Source organism: Xenopus tropicalis, chromosome 4 (genome assembly GCF_000004195.4).
Source record: "Xenopus tropicalis strain Nigerian chromosome 4, UCB_Xtro_10.0, whole genome shotgun sequence".
In the NCBI taxonomy this organism is placed as follows: domain Eukaryota; kingdom Metazoa; phylum Chordata; class Amphibia; order Anura; family Pipidae; genus Xenopus; species Xenopus tropicalis.
In genome coordinates, this window is record NC_030680.2 from 135710889 (window position 1) to 135738758 (window position 27870).

Sequence of the window (27870 nt, forward strand, 5' to 3'; positions counted from 1 at the left end):
CCAGCTGTACCAGTGCAGGAATGGCTGCCCCCGGGGCTACACAGCGGGGTATTTATATAAACTATAGTAGGGTTTCTGTAGCAAACACCCCAGCTGTACCAGTGCAGGAATGGCTGCCCCCGGGGCTACACAGCGGGGTATTTATATAAACTATAGTAGGGTGTCTGTAGCAAACACCCCAGCTGTACCAGTGCAGGAATGGCTGCCCCCGGGGCTACACAGCGGGGTATTTATATAAACTATAGTAGGGTTTCTGTAGCAAACACCCCAGCTGTACCAGTGCAGGAACGGCTGCCCCCGGGGCTACACAGCAGGGTATTTATATAAACTATAGTAGGGTTTCTGTAGCAAACACCCCAGCTGTACCAGTGCAGGAACGGCTGCCCCCGGGGCTACACAGCGGGGTATTTATATAAACTATAGTAGGATTTCTGTAGCAAACACCCCAGCTGTACCGGTGCATGGCGACAGTATATTATACTGTATTATAAGAAGCTGCAGGCACTGTTACTCTGCCATCCCTACTCCATTCTGTGAGGTATGTCAAATTACAGGTGGGGGCACAAAATACTGAACTGTAAATTAGTTTTGCCCTCATTCATCCTGCCATAACTACATTTTCTCCATGCAGAAGCTACAGAGATAGAAGACAATTGTGGCATCTGCAGTTGTGGAGAACCAGTGATCGTACTTAGATTTTTCATAGGTTATAGACAATTGACTGACACATTTAGGTTGCTGGAACCTACCTGCTGTAAGTAGTGAGTTAAAAGGAAGTTCCTCCGGGTTGATAGGGTGCAATGCAATATTGGTGCTGGCGTCTGTGCCAATACAAAGAGGGAGAAGGAGTAATGTAATGAGGGGTGGGGGCTTCACCCATCCCTTGGGGACATTGCAATTATAAATAGAAGGGAGCCAGTGTTGAAACACTAAAGGGTTCTCTAGACATTGGGTTTGGTGTTATCTCACAAGTATCTCCATACACGTAAGTACATTTATCATATTTTTTTTGGGGGGGGGGCACTGGTAATGCGTAATAATATTCTTCTCCACAAAAATCAACTGTTTCTGAAAACAGCTTTTGCTGCTGATTTTTCTTGCTTTAGTGTCCGTATGTCAGTTTAGCAATTCTGTCCCCAGGCGTGCCTACCTCGGGCAAACCTCCCAGCACCAAATATACAAAAGCCCAACCTAGACACCAGGCACAGGAGTGCTGGAATAACAATTCAGGTACTGTGGTTTGGGAGAGATTTTGAAAGAATGAACGAAGTGCGTGTATGGGTGCAGAGGGTAAATGGCAGAGGGGTAAAAAGATTCTTGCTATAAGACCCAGTAATGTATAGTTACACCAATGGACAAACCACTGCCATTAAATGTATCTGTCTGTTGCAAAGGATATATCTTTGGGGCTGGTGGCTATCTAAGGATAGTTTCACACAGGACTGAATCAGCATAAAGATCAACAGTACCTAATGATATCTTCATGTAACAGCGCTGGGCTGTGCGAGGACGTGGGCATAGGGTAGCACTCACACATACAAGCCTTTAGGGAATGAGGCTCTTTATTGCAACTTCAACTTTGCACGTGTCCTCAGAGGTTCAGTGGTAACCAGCCTGCACTTAGCGGCTTTACCTGTGGATGATGCCAGGGTTGGGTACTGGTGCTGCTGGTCACGGTAATGTGTAGGTACAGCTGGGATGGATACAGCTGGGCAGTCTCTGTGACCTTCCATGTGAACAAAAAGACCAAGAATTCTTGGCAGCCACCTTTATAAGAACAGGGTTTGATCCTTTTTGACAACCCCAAAGGCAGCTTCCAGAGGGGGCCAATCATATGACATTCTGGGCAGGCAATTATAGGGACCAATCCAGCCCTGAATTGTAATAGTGCCAATCACAGTTGATACTGCAGGGCCAATGTGGTGCCATTTTGTGAGCATGCCCAGTTCAGTCTGCTTGAAGGTTCCAGACAGTGCACAGCTACGTGTGTTGTGTTACAGGGGGTCCTGGCTTTGTTTTCCCTCACAGTAGGGGCAGTTACCTGTTGGAGGATGGGATTTTGGGCCGGCTGCACAACATTAAACACACACAGCAACGTCACATTAAAATCAATTTAAAACTTGGCTGGCCAGCCTACCTTATTCACAACCACATATAGTTACATCAATATATTGTCTTATTTAAAACCATAAGTGCATTGTGTTATAGGAGGTAAGAGATTTTTTTAAAAACAAAAAAAAAACCCTATTTCAGAAAACTTGAAAAACAAGAAAACCAAAGTCACTTGAATTAAGTATTCCTCCTAAGGGCTCTGGCACATGGGGAGATTAGTCGCCCGCGACTCGCGAGTCTTTTTCGGCGATTTCGGGAAATCGCGCCGTCGCGTGTGCCATCCCGCCGGCGACTTACATGTTCGCCGGTGGGATGGCGGGTCATGACAATTCGGAGAGATTAGTCGCCCGTGAACATGGAGTTTTGTCGCGGGCGACTAATTTCCCCGTGTGCCAGAGCCCTAAAGGAGAGAGCTATTGTGTTCTCTATGCAGGTTCCACTTTAATTATCCTGGTGGGGTTAGTGAGAGGTAAAAGATAAAGAATTGGCGCCCTTCATAGGGGATAAACCCAAGGTGGTATTCAGGCGGGCTAGCAATTTGAAAGAGATGTTAGCACCATCAAGATGAAGAGAGAATAAACAAAAACATTGAGAGAGAGATTTTCTGCAGAGATTGTCTCCCTTAACAGGGATGTTTAAGTGTAATAAATGCATAAGGGATCCCATACCTGTATATATATATAAATGCAGTGATCCCCAACCAGTGGTTCGTGAGTAACATGTTGCTCTCCAACCCCTTGGATGTTGCTCCCCGAGGCCTCAAAAAAGGTGCTAATGTTTAAATTTCTGGCTTGAAGGCAAGTGTTGATTTTATAAAGCCCAGTGTAAAGCCAAACAGAGCCTTCTATGGGCTGCCAGTCCACATAGGGGCTACCAAATAGCCAATTATAGCTCTTATTTGCACCCCCAGGAACTTTTTCCATGTTTGTGTTGCTCCCCAACATGTTTTCCATTTGAATGTGGCTCACGGGTATAAAAGGTTGGGGATCCCTGTATAAATGGGTGCTTGAGCACCATATACATCCATATTTTTTGGCTTTTATTGCTTAGTGCCACCAAGTGACCTTCATCTGGTTTCCCCGCAGGCTGAAAATGTTCTTGCATTACGCTGTACTCCTATGTATTTTAATGATACCCACTATGATTACGGAGGCTGGCGTTAACAATGATGAACCAGCAGGGGTGAATGTAGGAGCGGAACAGGAAGAGCCCGAGATGAAAGTGAACGTTGACCTACACCCTGAAGACTCCGTGCCAAGTCGCAGAAAGAGGCATACATTTGAATCTGACATGAATAGGGACTTTTGAACAAGTGGCTTAAACATGGGCCTCAGTCTAAAGTATCGGCACAATGAAAAGGATTCAATTAAAAAGCTAGATGTTGCAGGACTACTCCATGTAACCCATTAACAGCTCAATCAATGGTAAATGCTTGGTGTTGCACTCCTTCATCAGTTGATCATTGGCCCACCGGCTTCTCATTGCTTTAACAAAATGCTTCAAAATGGATTTGGACAAAATCATACTTACTGCATCAATTGTATAGAGGAAAATTCAAAGATACCTTAATTGTACTTCATATTGTTTTTTTTCCTTTCACTATTCTATACCTGTTTCTTGAGGGAAATTAAATTACCTTAAACATATTGCACACATTCAGGGGAATGCAGAAAGAGGTGCCAAATGTAAGATAAAAGGGATTAATATAGGAGCTATGTGTTTACACATTTCATAGCAAGGGGTTAAACATGAACGACCTTATGGGTTACGGGTTCTTTAAATTCTGTGAACATTATAATAATCTGGCTTTGATCCTTAATTAACCCAATCACGGCTGCACCTAGCACTGCAGCTTGAGCGTATAACAGGTATGGGATCCATTATTCGTAAACCTGTTATCCACAAAGCTCTGAATTACAGGAAGGTCATATCCCATAGACTCCATTTTAATCAAATAATTCAAATTTTTAAAAATATTTCCTTTTTTATCTTTATTAATAAAACAGAACCTTGTACAGGAATAGGACCCATTATCCAGAATGCTCGGGACCAAGGGTATTCTGGATAAGTAATTTGGATCTCCATACCTTAAGTCTACTAAAAAATCAATAAAACGTTAATTAAACCCAACAGGATTGTTTTGTATCCAATAAGGATTAATTATATCTTAGTTGGGATCAATTACAAGGTACTGTTTTATTATTACAGAGAAAAGGGAATCATTTAACCATTAAATAAACCCAATAGGGCTGTTCTGCCCCCAATAAGGGGTAATTATATCTTAGTTGGGATCAAGTACATGTACTGTTTTATTATTACAGAGAAAAGGGAAATCAGTTTTAAAATTCTGAATTATTTGATTAAAATGGAATCTATGGGAGACGGGCTTTCCGTAATTCTGAGCTTTCTGGATAACGGGTTTCCGGGTAAGGGATGCCATACCTGTACTCTAAAAAGATATAAATAATCCTTATTGGAGACAAAACAATCCTATTGTTCTCACTGGCTGGTTGATCAAGCCATGTGAGGATTCTGTTGTTCCTATTGGGGCATTTAAATGAACTTTGGCTGCAGGTTGCTCAGTTCCATTCTCCTGTAAATATAAATTGTTCCAACCCTGTTAATTCCAATGGCCTACATAAGTGTTAAAAAACAAGTAAAAAGTTGGAAACAATACTGACCATGTAAACAATTTGCAATCAGTGCATATAGGCAGGTTTCAAAATAGGCCCTGGCATTTCAAGTACACAGTGGCCCAAACAGCCCCCCCAGCCCAATAAATAGTGAGTGTCTATGGCACCTTACAGCAGCCCCCCTGGCATTTGCCTGAACCCACAGATTGCCAGTCCGGGCCTGCATATAGCTCACTACTGGCGTATTGCTTTTTTGAACCTGTTTTTACATTAGCACCATCATCTTCATTTCCCCTTTGTGAAACGGCATGGAATAAAGTAATTTAGTTCATAATGCAAATATATAAAATATATAATAAAATATGAGTTGGCTGCTTTGGCCATAGATTTTATTTGATTTGATATCTTGATATACTGAGTGTTGGGGCAAGGCCAGGAAAGATGCAGTTTTATGTCTAATAAGCAAACTAAACAGATAGACTTTTAAATCTAAATGGGATGTTTTTTATTTCATTTGCTTCAAAGCTGGCCACACACTGGTAAAACATGATATCAGTACATGTCTGGATTAGTGATCATTGGAGCTATTAGCAAAGAGATAACTTTGAACTTTAACACATCATGTGGGTACAGGTACCTCAGTATATGTTCATTATTGGTTTTGTTCCAGTCTGACTTCTGAGGCAAAACGGGGACTGTACACTAATAAAAACTAGTTTATGAGTGATTTCTTTGCATATATAATGTGATTCAAGCTTGCCATATTCTCACTATGTACCAACCTAAGCACACGAATAGAAAGAAACATGGAAGATAGAAATAGCACACTAATTAAATAGGTCCATGAAGGCATATCAAGGTGTCAGTGTCTCCTTACTCTGGTGAATATGTGACAAAATTGCAATCCAGATTTAATGAAAAGTTATTATGAGGTTTATTATACCTGTTATTGTTACTCTTCTGTTCATGTTCTCTAATGCTGTGATAGAGGCAACAATAAATTACTGGCAAAGCAAAGACTCATTCGATTTATTCTTTTGAAAGCCCAAGGTGTTGCTTTTAAAACTCCCAAAGTGCAAAAGTGCCCACACTTGCACACAGTGAGCCAATAAAAAATAACCCTCCTTTAAAAGGCAAAGGCTCCACCAATCCCAAGTCCCACGCCAGAGGGCTCTGCAAAGACTTCAGCTAGGGGGGCCTTTATCTCCGGACACCTGGCCAGAAGGCAGAAGGTGCCAAAAAAGAAGACTCCACAAAATCATGAGTTTTCAGACCCACCTTTGGCTAGAGATGGTCCTATTCCTTGGGTTAGCCTAAGCTTTTCTCAGGATTCCACGTAGATTCTGATGGTCACAAACCCTCCCCTAGGTCTGCGGGGCATAATGGGGCCACTGTATTCTCAAATTCCCTGGTGAGAACCAAGCTGACACACACTAGAGCATAATAAATCAATAATAACATGAAAAAAGGGGGGCCATGAATTATGGCCCTGACCAACGGCCGGAGCAAGAGCAAGTGCCTACTAATGCATTATGAGCCATACTAATGCATTATGAGCCATACTAATGCATTATGAGCCACACTAGTGCATTATGAGCCATACTAGTGCATTATGAGCCATACTAGTGCATTATGAGCCATACTAGTGCATTATGAGCCATACTAGTGCATTATGAGCCATACTAATGCATTATGAGCCACCACCTTAAAGTTCTTGTTTAGGCACCCTATGATTCAGATCCTAGGGCATGGTGCACCTCAATACACCATGCCCTTGAGGTTTATGATTATAATATTTTGTCAGGGAGTCATAGGAAGATCAGTGGTTTCATCCCTACTTGTAACTAAAACCTCACAGAACTGTATGTAAGAATATCTTTGCATTACTATCCTTAAAGGGCTAGTTCAACTTAACTTTTAGTATGATGTAGACGGTGATATTCAGAGACAATTTGCAATTGGTCTTCATTTTTTTGTAATTTTTTTTTGGGGGGGGGGGTTCAGTTAATTAGCTTTTTGTTCAGCAGCTCTTCCATTTAGTATTTTAGCAGCTATCTGGTTGCTAGGGTCTTATTTACCCTAGCAAGCAGGCAGTGGTTTGAACGAGACAGACATATTAATAGGAGAGAGATTAAATATAAAGATAAGTGATAAAAAGCAACAATAACAATAAAATTGTAGCCTCACAGAGCAACTGTTTTTTGGCTGCTGGCGTATATTTTAAAAAACTATAAGAACTAAATAATGAAGACCAATTGCAAAGTTAGTAGAAGAACATTCTATTACATACAAAAAGTCCACATAAAAGTGAACCACCCACAACCTGTGTTCAAATGTGATGTTGACCCAACATTGAAAAAAAAAAACATTTATTTTTGCATAATTAAAGAAAATATACATTTAAGCAGCTTTCCAATATACATTCATTAAAAACGGTCAATGATTTGAAAGATGATGTTGTCATGTGACTTGCATCCGTGGGACTGAAGTGTGTATGGGCGGCCTGCGCTCTCGGGTAGAACAGACGTAGCTCGGCACCCATTTGTTACATAGAAGGAATATTCTTGGCAGGAGTTCCAATAGCACCATATTTATAGTTCCTGACTTCAGTATTAAGCAATATAAATGTATATAGTGTATATTTACATACAAACATACGCTCAGAGCTTTGAGATAGCTCCGGCTTACAATCCTCAGCACCTATCACTGATGGCGAGGGAAATTTTTATCAAATGAAATTGTTTTAGGTCATTGCTGTGGTGCAGCAAACATGTATAGTTATGTAGCTAAAAGGTGGAATATAAAATCCAGTGCTAAGGGGGTTCCAGAGTTATTTTGGTATTTTTCCCAATCATCCCTGTTTTGGTGGTTCCACCTCAAATCACAGACTCAAAATGGGTGGAAATTACTTTGGAATGTATATGGGTGGGTCCTGTATATGATTAGTGTGGATTGGGGGGGGCCAAGATTGTCCATTCCAGTCAGTTGAATATGTCTGATGGTCAATATGGTGCACCCGTCGGTGTTCTACCTACCAGCTAGAAGTGACAGCAGCTTATCACAGTTACTGGTCCCTAGTTCCATAGGAAAGAATGCCCAAGGGGAGTGAGCCAGGAACTGGGGAACAACAGGACCATAACTGGGATAGGAAGAAAGGAACCAGAGGAGTGTGTTAGGAATTATGGGGGTTGTAGGGTTGTTGGGTTGCTTGTTAGAAAGGATGAAGACACATGGGGTTAAAGGAGGAAGGGGGTGTTTTCTTTTATCTTGAACAGCTCCTTCCTGCCTGCCCTCCCTGGAGCAAAGGGGTATCAGAGTAGGGGGTGGTACTAGTATGGAATCACAAAGGGAGGGGCTCCCCTGGGAGGGAGCTGGTGATGGGGGTATGAAAGGTAGGGCATAACAGGGGTTGGGTTAGGGGCCTAAGTGATGGAAGGAGCCCATTGGAAAGGATTTGAGTTATGGAGAAAAGCTGTGCCTAGGAGGGAAACCAGGCAGGGCCCCTCACTCTTAGAATTGAGTTAGAATTGTTTGCAGCCTTTAGTGGCGATTGAAGGTTAGAAGGAAGTTAAATGTAATTGTTTACATTGCCTTACACTTATATGTGGTTTATTATTTATGTAAATTTGTTAATAAACCAGCTGCAGCCTTTTTTTACCCAAAGTGCTTTGTGTAGTCTTTTATGTTATCTTAATAAAGGGGGAGGAGTTTGTGGTTGAAAATTGACGCTGCCCCTGTTCTCTACATGTGATAAAACACATTTGATGCCCCTCTTTAATATGGAAAGAGCTCACTCTACAGCAGTACAGGGGTTAAGAAGAAGTTTATTTTACCCCAGCACAGATTAAACTGACAGCTGGATGGTTTAACTTGATGGACCTGAATTCAATAACTTCAGATTCAGAAATTCAGTGATTATTATTGGGATAACCTCATTTAAAGATGAGCAGAAATAGAAAACTAGAGACAGCAGAACCAATGATGCTGAGGGAGTGTAGACCCTAACTGATAAGCAATGTTAATATATGTGTGCAAAACAGATCATCTTGCCCAAGCTTTGAGGTTACAGTATCGCATTGCCAGATTGTAGCTGAAAACCTTGGAATATTTGCTATAATGACCTTATTTCACTTGATAGAAATTTCTCTTTGGATGTGGAATAAAAATAGCACCATTTATCTGCTACAGAAAAAAAACTATTATGCACCATGTATAACAAGTAACAGCTGTCAGAATTATATTATTATTATTATTATAAAATACACAAAAATTTCCCAGACATTACAGCACAGGAACACAATGGTCTTTCCCTGTTTGACCTTGCAGATTGCATTGTTTTTACAAACTAGGCAAATCATACAAAAATTACAATGTACATCAGTTTCCTCCGGATTTGCAGGTTTCTTAGCTTCCATCTGGCGGAGATTTAGCTGCAGAAACACAAAATAGAGTGATCTTTTAATATTAATTGTGAGATTTGTGTAACTTATTAAAGGGGTTGTTCCTCTTTAAATGTAGTTATTGTATATTGTAGAGAGTGCTATTCTGAAAGAATTTGCAATTGGTCTTCATTTTTTATTATTTGTGGTTTTTGAATTATGTTTCTTTTGATTCAGCAGCTCTCCAGTTTGGAATTTTATCAGCTGTATGGTTCCTAGGGTCCAAGTTACCCTAGCAACCAGGAAGTGGTTTGAATGAGAAACTGGGATATGAATAGAAAACGGTCTGAAAAGAAAGCTAAGTGATAAAAATAAACAATAACAATATCATTGGTCTGTGTTAGGAACTCCCAGAGGGGCTGGGGGGCTGCCTGTCTGTGTGAGGGACTCCCAGAGGGGCTGGGGGGCTGCCTGTCTGTGTGAGGAACTCCCAGAGGGGCTGGGGGCTGCCTGCCTGTGTTAGGAACTCCCAGAGGGGCTGGGGGTGCTGCCTGCCTGTGGTAGGAACTCCCATAGGGGCTGGGGGTGCTGCCTGCCTGTGGTAGGAACTCCCAGAGGGGCTGGGGGGAATTGCCTGCCTGTGTTAGGAACTCCTAGCGTGGCTGGGGGGGGGGGCTGCCTGCCACTGCAAGGAGCAGAGGGAGCTGGGACCATGTGTATGAGTGCCGGAACGACAAGGCTTAGTGAGAAGCCAAATGTGCCAGAAGCTGGTGAGCTGGTATCCCAGGAGGGGAGAGACAGCAGGGCTGAGTGAGTAGCCCAGAGTGTTTACGAGTGTGAGAGTCACTGTGGATGTCTAAAAGCCATTGGGGATGGTGAGAAGCCCCGGGAATAGGTTCCAGAATATGAGAGTTATCCTGGAAGATGAGAGCCCTGAAGAATGGACAAATCATAACCATGTTTGATGAACTGTTTGCTGATGAACTGTGATGTTTATGTTGGGAGGAGTGTACCCCAAATACACATATGGTGTCCCTGTCTCTTGTGCTCCTGATCCTCTGCTACCTGCCTACCATAGCTAATTCCCCCAAAAATTACATGTAGAGGCAGACAGCATGTCACACAGGATATTCATAGCTTTTGTGTATTATATACTAGATATGCAATGGAGGGTATCATATAGCTCACCTGTTGTGTTTCTGTAATTACATTGCTGCTCACATTCTTTCTTCTCTTTAAATTGATTGAGGTTTCCACCGCAGCCACTGTAAACAAATAGGCGACATTCTCCAACGGCTTGGTTATAATACCATTTCAGGGTGTAGCTTTCACAGTCCCCTTCTTCCATAGGCAAAGTGCATGGATCTAGAAGATTTAAACAATGGCAATCAGCAGACACATCAGGAATACAAAACTATCTACATACAGTGGAGAAGAGATAGATTTGTTTTGTTTTTTTCAATTGCTTTTATTTTCCTTTTTCAAACAAAACAAGGTATAAATGGCGAAAGAGGAGAGAAGGGAGAAAGAGAAGAAGGAAAGAGAAGTAGTAGAAAAGTTTACATATTATGCTTGCATTGGAACTAGTAATGCTTAAGCTGGCCATACACGCACTGATAATATCGTATGATACCGACTCGCCGATCGGGCAGGTTTAAAGATTTTGATCGGGCGCCATAGAAGGCGCCTGAGCAAAATCTGTCTTCGGGGCTGAATCGGCAGAAGGAGGTAGAAATCCTATTGTTTCTACCTCCTTATCTGCCGTTTCAGCCCTGAACGGTTAGTGGCGGATTGTACAATCACCACGTGTGTGGCCACCTTTAGGCAAGAAGAGATAGATTTGTGTTACCTTGATTAGATGCATCTCTTTTCCTTCTCTCATTTGCAGCGGGTTCCATAGGTATTGTCACATCTGGAACACAAAATTAAGTTCTTTCCTCAGCTTAGACTTTTAGGAAAGTATAAACTTATAAATATAAATAATCTTAAATATAAATTCCCTTTACCAAAAGTCTGTCCTTTTTAGTACACCCATTTATATTCTTTTTTATTTCACAAATTTTCCTGCACTAAGTGCTTCCTTGAAGCTGGGCAGATAGGGCATTTCAGTCTTATAGGAACTGAATTAGTACATGTATGGGATTCAGAAACCTGTTATCCAGTTCCAAATTGCAATAAAGCCATCACCCATAGACTACATTATAAGCAAATAATTCTAATTTGAAAAAAATATTTCCTTTTTCTCTGTATTAATAAATCAGTACAGGTTTTGGACCCCTTATCCGGTAACCCATTATCCAGAAAGTTCTGAATTATCCCACAGACTCCAGTTTAATCAAATAACTCACATTTTTAAAAATTATTTCCTTTTTCTCTCTAATAATAAAACAGTACCTGTACTTGATCCCAACTAAGATATAATTACCCCTTATTGGGGGCAGAACAGTCCTATTGGGTTTATTTAATGGTTAAATGATTCCCTTTTCTCTGTAATAATAAAACAGTACCTGTACTTGATCCCAACTAAGATATAATTACCCCTTATTGGGGGCAGAACAGCCCTATTGGGTTTATTTAATGGTTAAATGATTCCCTTTTCTCTGTAATAATAAAACAGTACCTGTACCTGATCCCAACTAACGTATAATTAATCCTTATTGGAGCCAAAACTGTCCTATTGGGTTTAATTACTGTTTAAATAATTATATTAGCAGACTTAAGGTAGGAGATCTAAATTACGGAAAGATCCCTTATCCAGAAAACCCAAGGTCCTGAGCATTCTGGACAATGGGTCCCATACTTGTACCTTGTGTTTGATCCCAACTAGGATCTAATGAATCCTTATTGCAGGCAAAACAAATAATGTATAAATAGATTGGTAATGATCGACTATTGTTTAATGAAAAGACAGTGTTTCATAATTTTAAGACATGGGGGGTAATTTATAAACACAGGCCAAATCTGCACTCGAGAAGTTACCCATGGCAACCAATTAGAAATTTGCTTTCATTGCTAAACCTGCAGCTGGATAGAAAAATGTAGTCACTATTTGGTTGCTAGGGGTTACTGCCTAGGTTCAAATTTACCCAGGGTTTATAAATGAGCCCCAATGAAGTGAAGTTTGACTTGGAACAAGTGGTCAAGAATGTATCCTATGCACAGGGTGCAGTGCTGGAAACTATTCACAAGAACATTGTATGTTTTAGCAGAAATATGGGAATGACTTGCCATCAGCTAATAGAGTACTCTCTGTTCCATCCTCGTCCAAGTCTTCCTTGTAATCCTCTACAGTGTATACATGTTCATATTCAGGATCATTGGTGTTAACCACCACCTTCAACGCCTTTCCTGGAGAGGACAAACCACAGGCAGCAGAATAAATACATTTCCTTTAGAACAAAGGGGCAGGTGAAAACCAGAACAAGATGGGGTTTCACAAACAGAAGACAAACAGGGCCAGAGAAGTCTCCAGTCAAAAGATATGTGATAGAGAAAAAGACAATGGCAGAAGCATGCCAACATGGTGAATTATCAAGTACAATGAACTCCAGAGAGACATCCTTCATGCTTCTCTGTAGGAAAACAAATATATGTTCTTAATGTAGCATACTTCCAAGAAATACCATGAAAGTAACAAAACACAGAGCATCATAGGGCTGCACTAATGCTACATTTTTTTCATTTGGTCAACTGCTAAATCTGAATTCTAATTTCATTATAAAAACTTGAGCTCATTGCAAAAAAAACCCATGACCATCAGTATTTTAGTTTTGGTTTTCTTCCTTTGGATAAGCTTGCATGGGGTTTATAAGGGGGTAAAAATTTGGTTTCAACTAAACTTGATATGTTACTAATAACTACGTAAATACAAGGCCTTTATGTGCTCTACACAAAGCACAGGATTTGGCCAATACGGAATCCTGTATTCAGTGCATTCCCAGCTTATATAAAAAGTAAGCAGAGTTTTTCATCTTAAGAAATAAGGGGGCTAACTTAGTAAAAAAAGAAGTAGCATGAATGGAAATCCCCCCAAAGTGTAGGAACAGTTTGAGGGGCTATTACCCAACAGCAATGCAAAGGAAAACCAACCACTTACCTGCTGTAGACTGTAAAATCTGCAACACTGGCTGTCAAGTACCTGACTGCCAACGTTGTAGATCGTACGTTTCTGGGTTTTACTTAGATCTATGGTTGGCAAAATGTATTGTGGGAGAGCCAGGAAAACGGTTATTCTGAAAGCAGACCTTAGAAGCAGCTAGAGAAAGTTCTTAGGAAAACCAGCCCCAGCTTCTGTTCCCTGAGACATGAGACATGATCTGCACCATCAAAACTCTTGAGAGACCATGCCATGTTTGAAGCTTTAAGACTGAACCGGTCAGGCTGAAATTGGATTTACTGGTATTGTGTCATTTGGGCCTATAAATCAAGGCAAAACTTCACGAGAGCTCGGCATTTGTCAACTCAAAATTATTCACATAATGATTTGCACATCATGAATCTCCATGATTCTTACAAATATTGAATAGATTAGGATGAAGCAGCAAATGACACTGCTTTACGTGCATGATCCAATAATGGATGGGGTTAGACCTGTATTAGTTTATTCGACATGCTTAATTGAATGTTATATAACCTGTTATTGCTCTACTGAGCTGACCTAGTGTTATTGTTTAGGCAATGAATTTATATAGAAAAGACCCAATTGCTTTGTCCCAGCAAGAAACCACAAAGCTGAGAAGGTTGCAGAACCAGGTCCTTTATTATCAGTGGGAGTTTATAGAGCAGAAAAGCTTCCCTTTGGATGCAGAATGTAAATACACCATCCTCTTGTTCCAGCACCCAAAGCTGCTCATTTAAACTCACCATCATCTTCATCAATATGAGAGAACTTTAGGGCTGGGACTGGGACAAGACGTGGTTTGTTAGATGGAGACGATGGGAGAGATGGATAGTTGGAAACAAAACCTGGGAGGTGTAAGGACATAACACAAGATTTAAGAAAAGGCAGACATGGTGGTGTGGATATAAGAATGTATCACATGCATCATTCTGTAACATTCATATGCAGACCAGTAATGAAAGTCACGATCAGGTCAGACAAACAAGGAAGAGGAGGTGTCTGTGTCTCACTTCACAATGATGATATGGGACAGAGTAGTTCGGTGTTACAACATGGCGGTTTCATAAATATTTTAATAAAGTAATACTGTCATTAAATATGTCGATGAGCATGGAGATGGCACCTAGTTTGCCCAAACAGCTGTATTTTAGAGCTACAGAAGAAACACAGACCCAAATGCTGAGGGAGCAACGATGGTCAGGTTGCAACTAGTTATTCCATATAGGAATGTGCAACAACCCAGTGCCTAAAAAACAGTTGGGTTGGTGTTTGTGGACTGTTGTATATCTTGGAAAATACCCTGCTTTAGATAAAGCTAAGTGCCATCCTGAGCACACAGGCTCTTGAGAATAGCAATGGTATTTATTGCGTTGTGTTTGGTATCAAGTGAGTTCAGCCTCACAAGCTGCGCCCAGTCTACTGCATTAGATAAAAAATATCCATGAACCCAATAGTCCTGCTAAAGGAAATTTAGAAATTCCTTCCAGTCGGACCAGTAACTGGAACAACTTTGTTCTAAAATTTCATTTCAGTAACTTTGTATTTTCTCAAGAGATGCCCTGGCATCTTCTGAAAGAATCTACTGGTAAAATAACATATACGAGCGCATTGTGTGGTCCTTATTGTATATATTTATACTTGTCTATTTTTTTCTTATCCGCAGACAATAACTAATGACCACTGAGCTATATCCCCCATACAGTTAATACTTTTTTAACATATACTACTCATTAAACAAAATCCTCTTTGTTACCCAAAATAAACCTGTTTTGATGTAGTTGAGCAGAATACATTCCAGATATAACAAGGAGATTTCATTATTAAATGTAGAGATCCCTGGCCATTATATATATAAAATGAATGTAACTGATGGAAGTCAAGCCTGTGTTCCCCCAGCTGCTGTTTATCCACAACTCCCACAATCCCTTTGTATTGCTTGCATTTATCAGTTGTACAGGTTGGACCTCAACGATTCATAAAGGAAAGTATGTAAAGGTTGTTAAATAATTGTATATATCATATGTGAGTTTATCAACATTTTTGAGGTCCCAGGGCAGATGTCCTCTAGGTCCTAAGCAAAACCACCCTTGCTCTTTATTACTGTTTTTAATATACTCTGTTTAAACACACTCATGTGATAGTTCAACATGCAAAGGGGGGGGGGCGGGTGTCATCAAAAAGAAAACAAAATACAGTCACTGAACAGTTAGTACAAGATCAAGGGCAAGCATGAAATATCTGAGATACAGGCACAGAAAAGACACAGACAGAACTGACTGGTCACTTGATGAAATGAATGAGTGACAGATCAAAATGGACAATGGACTTTGTAGTACTAAGCAGCATTTTCATAGACCAAAAACAGTACGTGCATTGATGGATTAAAAACTTGAATAATAGGTGGTGTATTAAACCTGCATATGGATACAGTCATGGCTGTGCTTATTATAGGGACAAAACCAGTGAAGGCCTAGGGCAACAATGTTAAAGGAATTGCTCAGTGAAAACATGAAAAAAGTAAAATAGACTGTGCAATATAAAAAATGTTTTCAATATATAGTTAGTAAGGCAAAATGTAATCTATAAAGGCTGGAATGGGCAGATGCCTAACATAATAGCCAGAACACTATTTCCCTCCTTTGCAGCTCTCTAACCTAGTAAAAGTAACCAAGTAACCAAACAGTGATGTGAGGGGGGGGGGGTGCATATGGGACATAACTGTTCAGTTAATTTGCATTTTGAATCTGACCTGCATGCTATGGATCAAAAAACACTATAACTGAACCGTTATGTCCCACATGGCCCCCTCTCAAGTCGCTGACTAACTAAGAGGTTAGAGACCTGAGAGGAGGAAGTAGATGTCCACTCGCTCCAGCCTTTATAGATGACATTTTTGGCTAACTAACCACTTAGAAACATTTTTGATTTTGCATAGCCTTTCTATTTACCCAGTTTTATTTTTACACTGAACTGGGAAGGAAACCTCATATATAGATGTATTGTTATAGTTACAACACATGTAATTATTATTTTATTATCTGCAATGTTCATGATTTAGGGTAGGTCTATAATAGGTGGGACTAGAATAGTGGAGAGATACTTTTATGGCCTGTTTCCTATGGACTAGACCAGGGATCCCCAACCTTTTTTACCCATGAGCCACCTTAAAATAGAAAACGAGCGGGGGAGCAACACAAGCATGGAAAATGTTCCCCTGGGGGTGCCAAATAGGGGCTATGATTGGCTATTTGGTAGCCCCTATATGGACTGGCAGCCTACAGGAGGTTCTATTTGGCATTTCACTTGTTTTATGCAACTAAGACTTTACACCAAGTCAAAAATTCAAAACTAACTACCCGGTTTGGGGGCACTGAGAGCAACATCCAAGGGGTTGGTGAGAGACATGTTGCTTCTAAGCCACTGGTTGGGGATCACTGGCCTAGGGGTGCCAAACTCCCTAACAGCCTTAACCTATAAATACGTCCATTATTACAATATACAGAGGCGACCCTTTAGCGTGTCAACACTACTTTTAGTAAATTTTTGTTCCATTCAGTAGAACAATTCCATTCATCTACAATTAAATGACTTCAGGAGCTGTACTTCTTCTACCCTAGCAACCTGCATCAGCAGCTCTACAGTTGCAAAATATTATTACCCACAGGATTTACACGGAATGACAACTGACCTCCACAGGCTGTGGGAAAAAAGAGAAAAGAACAACATTAGTTTGACAAAAACATTTTCATGACATCTCTGCACTTTCTTCTATTTTAAATACTTTCAATTGTATTTAGTAGATTTAATTTAATTGGCTCCAATAGCCAGCCATTGCCAATAAGAGCAGGTAGGAGAATGTACACTCTAGATCCTATTAATAACTGAGATGCAGTGTGTAAATGGAGGGACCTATACAGCAGGCCCCGGATATAGCAGAATAGGGGGCTATAAACATAATGCATTGAGAATATATTTTGATTTGCAAAACTCAACACTAGGTTCTATTTTATTGCCTTGGTGGGGCAAAATAAACTTTAATTACATTACATACATATCATATAAATATTACTTCCTATCTTCATTTGGAATTCAAAATCACTGCAAGCAGGCAGCAGTCATTTTGTATAAGCTGCTATTAAGACAACCTTTGAATCATCCCAAAATCTTATTTAGGTGCCAGAAAGGAGGACCTGATGCCCACGCACTGTTTATACAGTTATTTACAGTGAGGAGGAAGAGATAATGTAGAGGGCAGCAACATCTAGGAAGTGCAGAAATGAAAGTGAAAGTGAATGCTGTGCCTCAGGCATAGAAGCGGGCAGGCAATATATGGTTGTCGCTGAAATGTGTTTATAACTGGTATGGATATCATAATAAAGGACTTTTTTTTTTAATAAAGCTTTTTATGTCTTTAGGTGACAGGTCCCCTGTAAGCATTTCAGCCCACAAAAGGATAATCATTAGGGGAACAAGGGAAAAAGCTTAGGTTTTGCCCATCACAGATTTAAAACAGGCCCTTATACAGCCCTGGAACATGTATATTCTAACCTGAGTAGAATGTAACTATGTGGCTGTAGAAGAACAAAGCTACACATTTCTTGTTGATAGATTCTGGGAGCATACACACTGCATTAAACATATATTTTCTAGCATTTAGATTTAAATTTTATTGAAAAGATTAGTTTAGGGAACTCACCGCAGTGATGGCTCATTTCCTGACGGACAAAATTACGAACTTCATCTTCCTGAATCAAAAAAAAAGTAGTGTTACTTGTAACAATAAGATTGCTGGATACATTGATGATCATAATTTGGGCATGTAAAACAAGCCACAGAAGTATGTTTTGTATTGGGTAGATATCATTGGAATAAATATAAATAGGCATATTGTAAAAAATATGTCAGGTGAAGAGTGCTATGGGACTACTAGGCAGCACTGAAATAACTGAAAAACGTACCGTCATGCCTGGACTCCCCTTGTCTCCTTTTGTACCATCTACTCCAATCATACCCTATGACATATAGCAAATCAGTGTAAAGAAACATTTGTGTCAGTCGCTCATATCATAAGATAAAATAAAATTGTCTTAGAAACTACAGCACCCCCACCCATACACAAAAAATACATTGGATCAAAGACGTCCAGTCATCATTCCTTCCAGCATCCTCCAGAAGTTTGTTAAGAGCACTTCTAACACAGTCAATATCTACACACCACTGTTCTGCATAAACTGTATGGGGCATATTTGTCAGAGAGTAAAAATAGGGGTCATTACCGCTAACCACAGGGAAACCCCACAACCCTCTGCTTTACTATGATTTTAGGAGCATATTTATCAAAGAGTGAAAATAGAGTTGATCGTTTGATAAATATTTTCCTAAAATCTCATAGAAGTGGGCTAATAGATGGCTCTGGAATTCCCTTCCTTAGGGACAAATACAGATGCAATAAACTTAAAACCCCAAACAGGGGAAACCTGTTTTCGAATCTGTGTTCATGTAGATCTAGAACTAAGATCCCCAACCTTTTTTACTTATGAGCCACACTAAGATATAAAAAGTGTTGGGGAGCCACATAAGCATAAAAAAAGTTATTTAGGTATCCCAAATAAGAACTGTGATTGGCTATTTGGTAGCCCCATGTGGACTACTAACCTGCAGGAGGCTCTGCTTGGAGTAAAGCTGTGTCTCTGTGCTTCCAAAACTTGCTTCCAAGCCAGAAATGTAAAAATGGGCCCCTACATTGTGGCCACTGGGAGCAACATCATAGGGGGTGGGGAGCAACATATACTGGTTGGGGATCACCGATCTAGAACTACTTTAAAAAACAGGTGGTCCATAGAACAATCCATCCACTCCACAATTCTTCTGTGCACTAATTAGTACAGTATTTAGGATTTCCTGCTAAATAACAAAAGCTCAAATCCTGTGGACCAATCTTTTAGTTCCTTTTGCTAGTATGTATGTATGTATATGTATATTTTTATTTATAAAGTGCTACTTATGTACGCAGCGCTGTACAGTAGAATACAGTAATACAAACAGGGGGTTATTAAGATAATAATAGATAAATACAAAGTATAACAATAAATACAAATAAATACAAGATACAGTTACAGTTGCAATAAGTTAAGAGTCAAAGACACAAGAGGATGGAGGTCCCTGCCCCGTAGAGCTTACAATCTATATAAATGTAAATAGTAAATGAGGTACTTCATGAAAACCATAACAGTGTATGTAGGATGAACTGAAATGACTCCACACCTGTTCTCCTCGTTCTCCTGGGATTCCTGGGATTCCCCGTGGTCCTATAGTTGATTCCCCAGCAGGGCCCCTCTCACCCTGAAAATGAAGGCAGCTGTTTTAGTTTCTATTCTTTTATTATACAGAACAATAGAGAACAATGTACTCTGCTCTCAAGCTATATAGCCCCCCTTATAGCACCACCCTCCCACAGAATACACAATTTATATGGATGTAATTGCACATCAGTAGTTTATGGCTGATAATTGCATCTGCCAGCCATACCTCAACTCTTACTAGACTCTTACAGACTTACTAGAACTCTCACTATACAGTTTTTTTGAAACTTTGCATAAACTTGTAGCTTCCCTTCAAAATGAAAGAGTTCTGGACTACACTGTAAAAGCAGGCCTTTGATGACCCCTGAATAAAATATCTAATTTGACATATAGTAGTGTAGATTGGTGCTACTCATATTAATACATCCATTTAAGAGATCATTTTACATACCTTTTGTCCCTGAAGACCTTCTGGACCCTTTGAACCAGCAGGACCTATGGTACCAGGAGGCCCTGGTAGCCCATCAGCACCCCGGGGGCCAGCAGGGCCAACCATTCCAACAGAACCCTAAGATTAGATCAGTGATATACATGAGGTTAAAGCTAAGGTAAGAGACACCAAAGTGTTTCTTGATCTACCACATGGTTTCAAGATGCTTGGAAATGTATTTAACAAATTAAAATAATTTATAAATCCTTCTGGTCTAGAATAATCTTGGCCTAAATGATGGTAAGCTCCATCCTTACTTAAACTAAGCTTGGTATATAAATTAGAACTGTCCAGCCTATAACTTTGCTGGTCTTGTAGGACTAAAAAATCCCAAATATGTTGAAAAGACCTGAACCAGAAGTTGGAGGCTGCCATAACTTTATCATTTAATACTTACCCTGTCACCTTTTTCTCCTTGGTCTCCCTTTGTTCCCTGCAGTCCTTCCATGCCTCTATCTCCCTGAATGGAAAGGTCAAAAGTTAGTGAAAATTGTGCTTAGGTGTGATCATTTGTATTCTACAATGCACTCCCTTAATCCTGAAATGTAAGTTCTATAACTTATTCTTAGCTCAAAGAACTGTGTAATATGTTTTTAGTGGGTTAGGGGCCTGCTCATAGATGTAAAATTGTATTTTTTTAACTTTTCCAGAACGATAACACAGCAGACCTAAGGATTGTCTTTTGATTTGTCTCGGACTTTGTTATGAGCTAAGGGAGTTCCAACTATATCTTTAAACATAAGGGGGTGCCTTTAATGCAAGAAGTCTGAAAACATCAAACGTACTATAAAACAATAAAATAAACTATTTTTATCACCAGACTACAAACCCGTGTCTCTCTATTTTATTTTCTCTACTGAGGGATCCTTACCTTGCCTCCAACAAGTCCTTCCTTTCCAGGCAAGCCTGGATGTCCTGGAATTCCTGGTTCACCCTAGGTACAAAAAGGAATATTTATGCACTGAATAACCATATTATCAATTTACTAAATTGCTCCAACAGTTCACTCACAGAATCTCCTTTCCTTCCTGATAGTCCAGGACGTCCATGTAGTCCTGGGTCACCCTAAAACGCAAGATAAGTATCATGTTAGTAAAAATGAACATCTCTTTGAAAGAAAGTTTGCAGAGGCCCAGTGATTATCATGGGATGGGACACTAGTTCAGAAACAGGCTTTTACGGTACGTTGTCCTTAACAGCGACAATAATGCTTCCACATATGGGCATATTTATTACAGTGTGTAAGTCAACATCATTGTTAATAGTTGCCCTTAGCAACCAATCAGCTATTAGAATTTAAGTCACCCACAAGGTAGGGGTGCTAAGGGCTTATGCAATATAATAAATATGCCCCTTTGTCTAGAGCAGTGCTGTCCAACTTCTGCGGTGCCGAGGGACGGAATTTCTTGCGCATACATGGTGGAGGGCCGCTAATGGAAGCCACTCACCCTTTTAAACCACACCCATTTTATCACAATGGTGGTAGTGGTGGTCCTCACTGCAGGGATATCAACCATCATTCATATGTGAAAGAATTATATTACGTCATATTAAGACACACCTTAAAATCCATATGACTTCTCCTCCCCTGTGGATAGCACAGCAACCCCCAGTACATAATTACACACCTTAGGGACCATTTACTGGCTATTTCCAACTGCTAACAAACTCCCAGAACAAACCCCTGCCAGGTTCACCTCCCACAGGCAGCATAGGGTAGCACTCTACCTGCTCTACGCTACCTGTGTGTGCCATACTCTGCCTGCCCCATGATGCCTGTGTGTGCCATACTCTGCCCTACCCTGCCTGTATGTGCCATACTCTGCCCTACCCTGCCTGAGTGCCATACTCTGCCTGCCCTATGCGGCCTGTGTGCCATACTCTACCTGCCATATGCTGCCTGTGTGTGCCATACTCTGCCCTACCCTGCCTGTGTGTTCAATACCCTCCCTGTCCTATACTGCCTGCTTGTGCCATACCCTCCCTGCCCCATGCTGCCTATGTGCCATACTCTGCCTACCCTATGCTGCCTGTGTGTGCCATACCCTCCCTGCCTTATGCTGCCTATGTGCCATACTCTGCCTGCCCTATGCTGCCTACACACAGGCCTGAGGTGTGAACAGGGGAACAATGTGGGGTGATTACAGCCTAAGGTGTGAACATTGCAGGGGGTAAACAATGCAGAGATTAAAAGGTGTGAACAGTACAGGGGATTACATGTTTAAACAATACAGAGGGATTACAGCCTGAATCTGAGTTGAGAACCATGCAGGGGGGGGCAGTTAATCTCAGTACTGATACCATTTAAAGCTTATACAAGGGTAAACCGCGGGCCACCAGTTGGACAGCACTGGTCTAGAGCGTTCAAGTAGGAGACCTCATGACACACTAAGAGCACTGACTGAGAGACAATAGGGCTAATTTATGAAGCACTTCTGCAGTTGCAGTTGTACAAAAAAGGATGAAGTAAATCTATGACATTCAGTAAAGGGCACTTTCACTCCCAAATAGTTGTGCTTGGCACTGCTGCATCCATCCCTCCACCTCTTGCAAATCATGTGAGAACTACACTGAAAGAATTAGGCACAGAAATCATTTTGAAGCTGAACGGTGGAAATGATGCAATCCCAACACCAAAAAATGTCAGCCCGATTGCCTCCAGTTCATCAAAATGAGCAACTGTTTGTGTCAGCTGACAGGCAACCAAAGGCATAAATGATTCCCTCAGTGAGAGAAGTGTTCCCTGCTTGTATTGACCCCTTAGTGAAGAATGCTAGAAGTTCAAAATGAGATAAATGACTTAGGTATATGGTTTAGGTGAGGTTTCATTAATCAGGCAGAAGAGGTAACTGACCTCCGGCCTGTAGTCATGTTAAACTCACAATGGCTACACTAGGGTCAAGTTTAAGCGGCAGAATAAAAGTGGTTCCACATCCTGGGCACGGAGGACCTACAGTAGTAAGGTATCCTTGGAAAATGAAGTTTTGTAATGAAAGATCATAGGGTAAAGGATTAATATATGTTTATTGGATGCTCCACATATTTGGAGGCACATTACAGTGCTGGAACATGAGTTTTTTTTTTGTACTTCTCATACTTTACCTTATCTCCTTTTTCACCATCTTGCCCACAGAGTCCCTTCATACCACGATCTCCCTGAAACACACATCAGACCAGGAACAGGTTATATCTGCACTCTTGGGTCTTGTTTAAAAATCCTAATCACGTATTCTTGTGTCATCATACACACACACACACACACATACACACACACATACACACACATAGACACACACACACACATACACACACACATAAAAGCAACACCAGGGAAGCCTAGAAGACCTAAAATGGCACAGACCTAGAACCATATGCAGTTATGCATGCACTTCTGTAATCATTCAGTACTTAAGTGCTGATTTTTATCGATAATTAGAGTGGAAAAAAGTTTTTCTTTTGGGGGCTTACAAGGAAGCCCAGTCACATGACTGACTGCACAATCCCACCTTTATCCCCTTTAGCCCATGGATACCAGGTTCTCCTTTTTCTCCTCGCATTCCTGGGACTCCATCCTTGCCTGACAAGCCCTGGGGAGAGAAACCAAGTATGACATTCTTAGTCAGTGCTCACAAAGTTAAAATGAAGCAAAGTGTAATGTTAAGAAAATATAAACAAACTCACAGGCTCTCCTGGTTCTCCAAAGGCACCAGTCTCTCCCTGGAAAAACAAGGACATTGATCAGTTATCTATTCTGTTGAATTTGGTGGCCATACCTTCATGATAAGGTGGACATAACTGACATAACCTAATTGTTTGTGATCATTTCTTCTGGTGCTTTTTAATTATGATTTTCCTCTCTTACACAGTAACATGCGTGACATAAACAGGATATTGTAGAATTTCCAAACATTTCTTACTTTTTGCCCACCAGGACCACGAGCCCCTACAAAGCCAGTGGCACCTTTGTCTCCTTGTTCACCTTTGACTCCCTGTTGAAATTAAAGCAGAGAACAATATAAAGACAATGAAGAATATATGAGCAAAGGTGGTTTAGTGTTTGAAGAATCTGGTAAAGACTGTTTGACAATATCTATAAGGTAAAATGTCTGATATTTCAAGGCTACAGACGAATGAAGTCTATTTTATCCAGTAACTTCTTTTAGGGTTACATTAAATGCTGTGGTTGCATAGGGCAAACCGGAGTAGTGACCATTAGTGGGATCTTCCAGATCAGAAATATCTGATTTTAATCAAAACTTCTATCAGTGGAACACAAGGCTCTTTACAGCAATCTGTGCAATCACCTTTGGACATTTTGAATTCCCAGTAACACCAGGAAATAAAGTAACTTTCAATATTCTTCACTTTGTGATTCAAACCAAACCTGGTGCCATTTTGTATCCAAAACAATGAAATGCCATATAGAAAAGATTTGTGCTCTGATCTGTCACTTGTGTTATGAATTATTCTTGTGCAGAATTGTGCCCCTAAGCCAGTGGCAGCTCTCATTAAGTACAAAGCAAAATACTAGATTTAAGGGAGCCCTGCTCTATACACCTGCATTTGGTCCAGGGTGCTATTGGTGCTCTGTACCCACTCTCATACTTTGCATTTAGTGGTGGGCAGATGGGAGCGCTTTACTCAAGGCCAGATCTTTCATACTTAAACAAAAATTACTTTATGGCAGAGTGATCCTTACCTTTTCTCCATGCAGACCTTGATCTCCTTTGTCCCCCTTTTCCCCCTCTGAACCTTTTATTCCTCGTTCCCCCTGAAAAGGAAGGACATTATACCGTATAAGTATATAAAAAAATACTTACTTGACATTTTGATTAAACAAAGTAAATAGTACCTACAATACAATAAGCTGATTAGTAAGGACACAAGTAAAACTGTTCTTAATGCATTATATTTTGTCGAGTTACCAGATCAGAAGATCTACCTGTTTCTGTTTTATGACTACTACAACTTATTGCACTCACCATCTCTCCTTTGTTTCCCCTTGGACCAGGAGGTCCCTCGATAGTGAGTGTTTCTCCCTGCAGAGCAGCAGTTAAAGAAGTTACATCAGGACCCATCACAAAATAGAACAACTTTATGAACAAGTACAATAAAAGCCCTGCAACAAGTTACCTTGTCCCCTTTAAGTCCTATCGGGCCTGGGTCACCCTAAGGACACAAAAAGAAGAATGAATATTGTTATATCATCTCACCACAAGGTAATGGGATCACCTGAGCTAAGGATTAAACTGCTTGGAATTTGGGATTAGATAGAATAGCTAGAAACTGTCAACAAATCTCCAGTTTGTTTATTACAATATAGTGCCTAGAATAACATTGGAATATCTATTAGTCTGGCTACAGTGTATTATCATTATTCCCCAATGAGGCAGGGAAACTACGGAAGCCTGTTGGTAGCACCAAAAATCAGAACCTCAATGCTAGTGTGAGCAGCAGCATATAATGCATATGACCAAGGATGGACAGAGACTTTGTATGAAATCCTCTAGGGTAAAAATATCAATAGAGTGAAATGGTTGAGAATCCTCCCTCTTCCAAAGTGCGGTGCTACCTTCTATAAATTGAAGCAAGGATCTATTTTAAAGACGTTTTTTTCATTTTAACAACACGGATCCATCTTCAGAAGACTTACATTACTAAAAAATGGATAGCATTTGTAATTTTTAAACACTAAAGCAGGGTCTCGGATTTTAAAATATTTCCTTTTGGCCCACCTTGTCTCCTCGCTCTCCTCTATTTCCAGGAAGGCCCTGAAGAAGAACAAACCAAAACATGTTTTATATCTTGGGTTTTATTTTTTGGACTAAACAATTTTGTGTTGTAGAAAGTGCATTTCACAAATACCACGATGCCCATCTGGCCCACTACTACCTGAAGCAAACACAAACTTGTACAGAGGGAATAGGGCACAGAAGAAATAACAATCTAGTAGAGGCACCTCTTGATACAAAAACATTGTTTATTTACATACCATCATCACCTTAGTGCTGCTGCAAGTTCTGTTTATCTAGGTGGGTTTTGTTAAATGATCCATGTGGCTTAATCAAAAAGTATGATGGATAAGTGTGTGGGGTGGGGTAATATCAACTGTTTCTCAAATTTATCTGTGTTTGCCTTACTGTGTTATGTCATTGTGACATTTCCAATCAAAACAGTGTATAACTGGGCTAAGCTTATAATTTTTAAGTTATAGTTAAACTTATACACTTGAAATCTTATAATATGGTTTGAAAACAAAAAACCTAACGAGATTTTTCTTGTAGCTACAATAGATATGGGTTGCACTAAATTAATTTGTGACACTTTTAAACAGAATAAATTTAAAGTGGATGGGACCTAGAACACTACTGACTATCATGTGCTAAATCAATCAATTTGCTATCACTACTTTTTCTAAACAACTTTAGATGGTCTGTACAACAGGCAATGCTTAATATATTAGTTTGGAAAGGTATAGAAATATAATAAAGAGTAACATACATCAGAAGGAATGATGTAGCATGCACACATAAAGGCATAAGGCACAAACATATAATAACTCAGCTTACTGGTGGGCCACGGTCTCCTTCCAGCCCCGGGCGACCATCCTCTCCCTGCACAGACGCAAATTGGAGCAGTTAGAGTAGTGATAAAAGAGAATTTTTGGTTATCTATGTAATGTATTATATATCAAGAAACCTAGATACATCTGTCTCATCTAGTACAGACTTGTCAGCGGGCAATATACTCACCCTTGAACCTGGGTCACCTCTTTCTCCTCTAGGGCCTAACTGGCCAATTCCTGAGTCACCCTAAACAAGCAAATTTGTGAACAAAAGAGAAGAATATTATACCTTTTACTGAAAACACCATACCCTAGTGTAACTGACACAAACTGGAGCTTTGTCACTGGTACATGGTTTACCAGGCCAGTACCCCGCTTACTACACTGGGTCCTGTATTCACTACAGAAGTGACCTCTTAACTCCTCTGGATTTTTCAGGAGTCTCCCGTAATTATACTTCTTTGGGGTGTGGGGCAAGTGGAATGAACAGGGCATAAAAGGTTCTTTAAGCACAGTCAGGTACCCAGAAATTACATTCTGTTCTTGTGAGGTTAATGTCTCTGACATCTCTATCTGTCATTGTGACTGGATACAGCCAACAGGTTGACAGTGTCTCCTGATGTCTCCTTTATGTGTAAAATGTGTTGGTGTTTTTAAGCAGTCAAAAAATATGCCGTTTTATTTAAGAATCACTTGAATTTCACATGGAGTAAACATGTATGGTTTGTAATGGGAGGTCCATTTATTATATACAAAATACATACATACCTTATCACCTTTCACCCCTGGTGGTCCTGCAGGGCCCTTAAATTAAACAAAAATATATTCATTTATTATTTTACACCCCCCACAATACTGTACATCTACTTGAACAAAATTTAATTTCAAACTGTGGTGTTTACAACATGGTGATGTTGGGCCATTTAAGGCTTTCATGGTGAAAAGTCATGAGTTCACACACTTCTAAAGTGCATATAATCACAGTGTGTTCATTTATACATGAAATACAAGGAACTCAATAAATAAACCCCCACAGGGGTTGAAACACATTTGCCAGAATGCCAGGCTTTTCTAACCAACATACCAGGAATTTACTGTGCATTTAGTATGAGGGGAATGGCAGGACCAAGATAAGGCAGAGGAATTTTGACCAAATACTTAGGGCTCTTTAGACAAGTTACTGAACTTAAATAATCATAACTGAGTTAAGTAAGAAGCAGCCCAACTTCTTTCCCTTGAGGAAGCCTTTTATACCCTGCGGGCTCAACA

At 40.3% G+C, this 27870-nt stretch overlaps 1 protein-coding gene across 4 annotated transcripts in view; it reads right to left on the reverse strand.

The window, feature by feature from the left end:
• Positions 1 to 7684: 7684 nt before the first annotated feature.
• Positions 7685 to 27870, reverse strand: part of col7a1 (collagen type VII alpha 1 chain) — a 136309-nt gene continuing 116123 nt past the window's right edge. For 3 of the 4 annotated variants that reach the window (XM_012961680.2, XM_012961679.2, XM_012961678.2), the window contains exons 98-121: positions 27370 to 27405; positions 26789 to 26848; positions 26606 to 26650; positions 25772 to 25807; positions 25170 to 25205; positions 25019 to 25075; positions 24736 to 24807; positions 23954 to 24025; positions 23718 to 23753; positions 23543 to 23623; positions 23139 to 23192; positions 21048 to 21101; positions 20908 to 20970; positions 20434 to 20496; positions 19998 to 20114; positions 19509 to 19586; positions 18203 to 18256; positions 17941 to 17989; positions 16933 to 16941; positions 13988 to 14089; positions 12353 to 12472; positions 10974 to 11036; positions 10313 to 10489; positions 7685 to 9175 (exon numbers count right to left, since the gene is read on the reverse strand). In XM_012961680.2, coding sequence (XP_012817134.2) covers positions 9150 to 9175; positions 10313 to 10489; positions 10974 to 11036; positions 12353 to 12472; positions 13988 to 14089; positions 16933 to 16941; positions 17941 to 17989; positions 18203 to 18256; positions 19509 to 19586; positions 19998 to 20114; positions 20434 to 20496; positions 20908 to 20970; positions 21048 to 21101; positions 23139 to 23192; positions 23543 to 23623; positions 23718 to 23753; positions 23954 to 24025; positions 24736 to 24807; positions 25019 to 25075; positions 25170 to 25205; positions 25772 to 25807; positions 26606 to 26650; positions 26789 to 26848; positions 27370 to 27405 — 1560 coding nt within the window. In that variant the 3' untranslated portion in view covers positions 7685 to 9149. The remainder of the gene's footprint in view (positions 9176 to 10312; positions 10490 to 10973; positions 11037 to 12352; positions 12473 to 13987; positions 14090 to 16932; positions 16942 to 17940; positions 17990 to 18202; positions 18257 to 19508; positions 19587 to 19997; positions 20115 to 20433; positions 20497 to 20907; positions 20971 to 21047; positions 21102 to 23138; positions 23193 to 23542; positions 23624 to 23717; positions 23754 to 23953; positions 24026 to 24735; positions 24808 to 25018; positions 25076 to 25169; positions 25206 to 25771; positions 25808 to 26605; positions 26651 to 26788; positions 26849 to 27369; positions 27406 to 27870) is intronic. The other variant, XM_012961681.2, reaches the window with a different exon arrangement.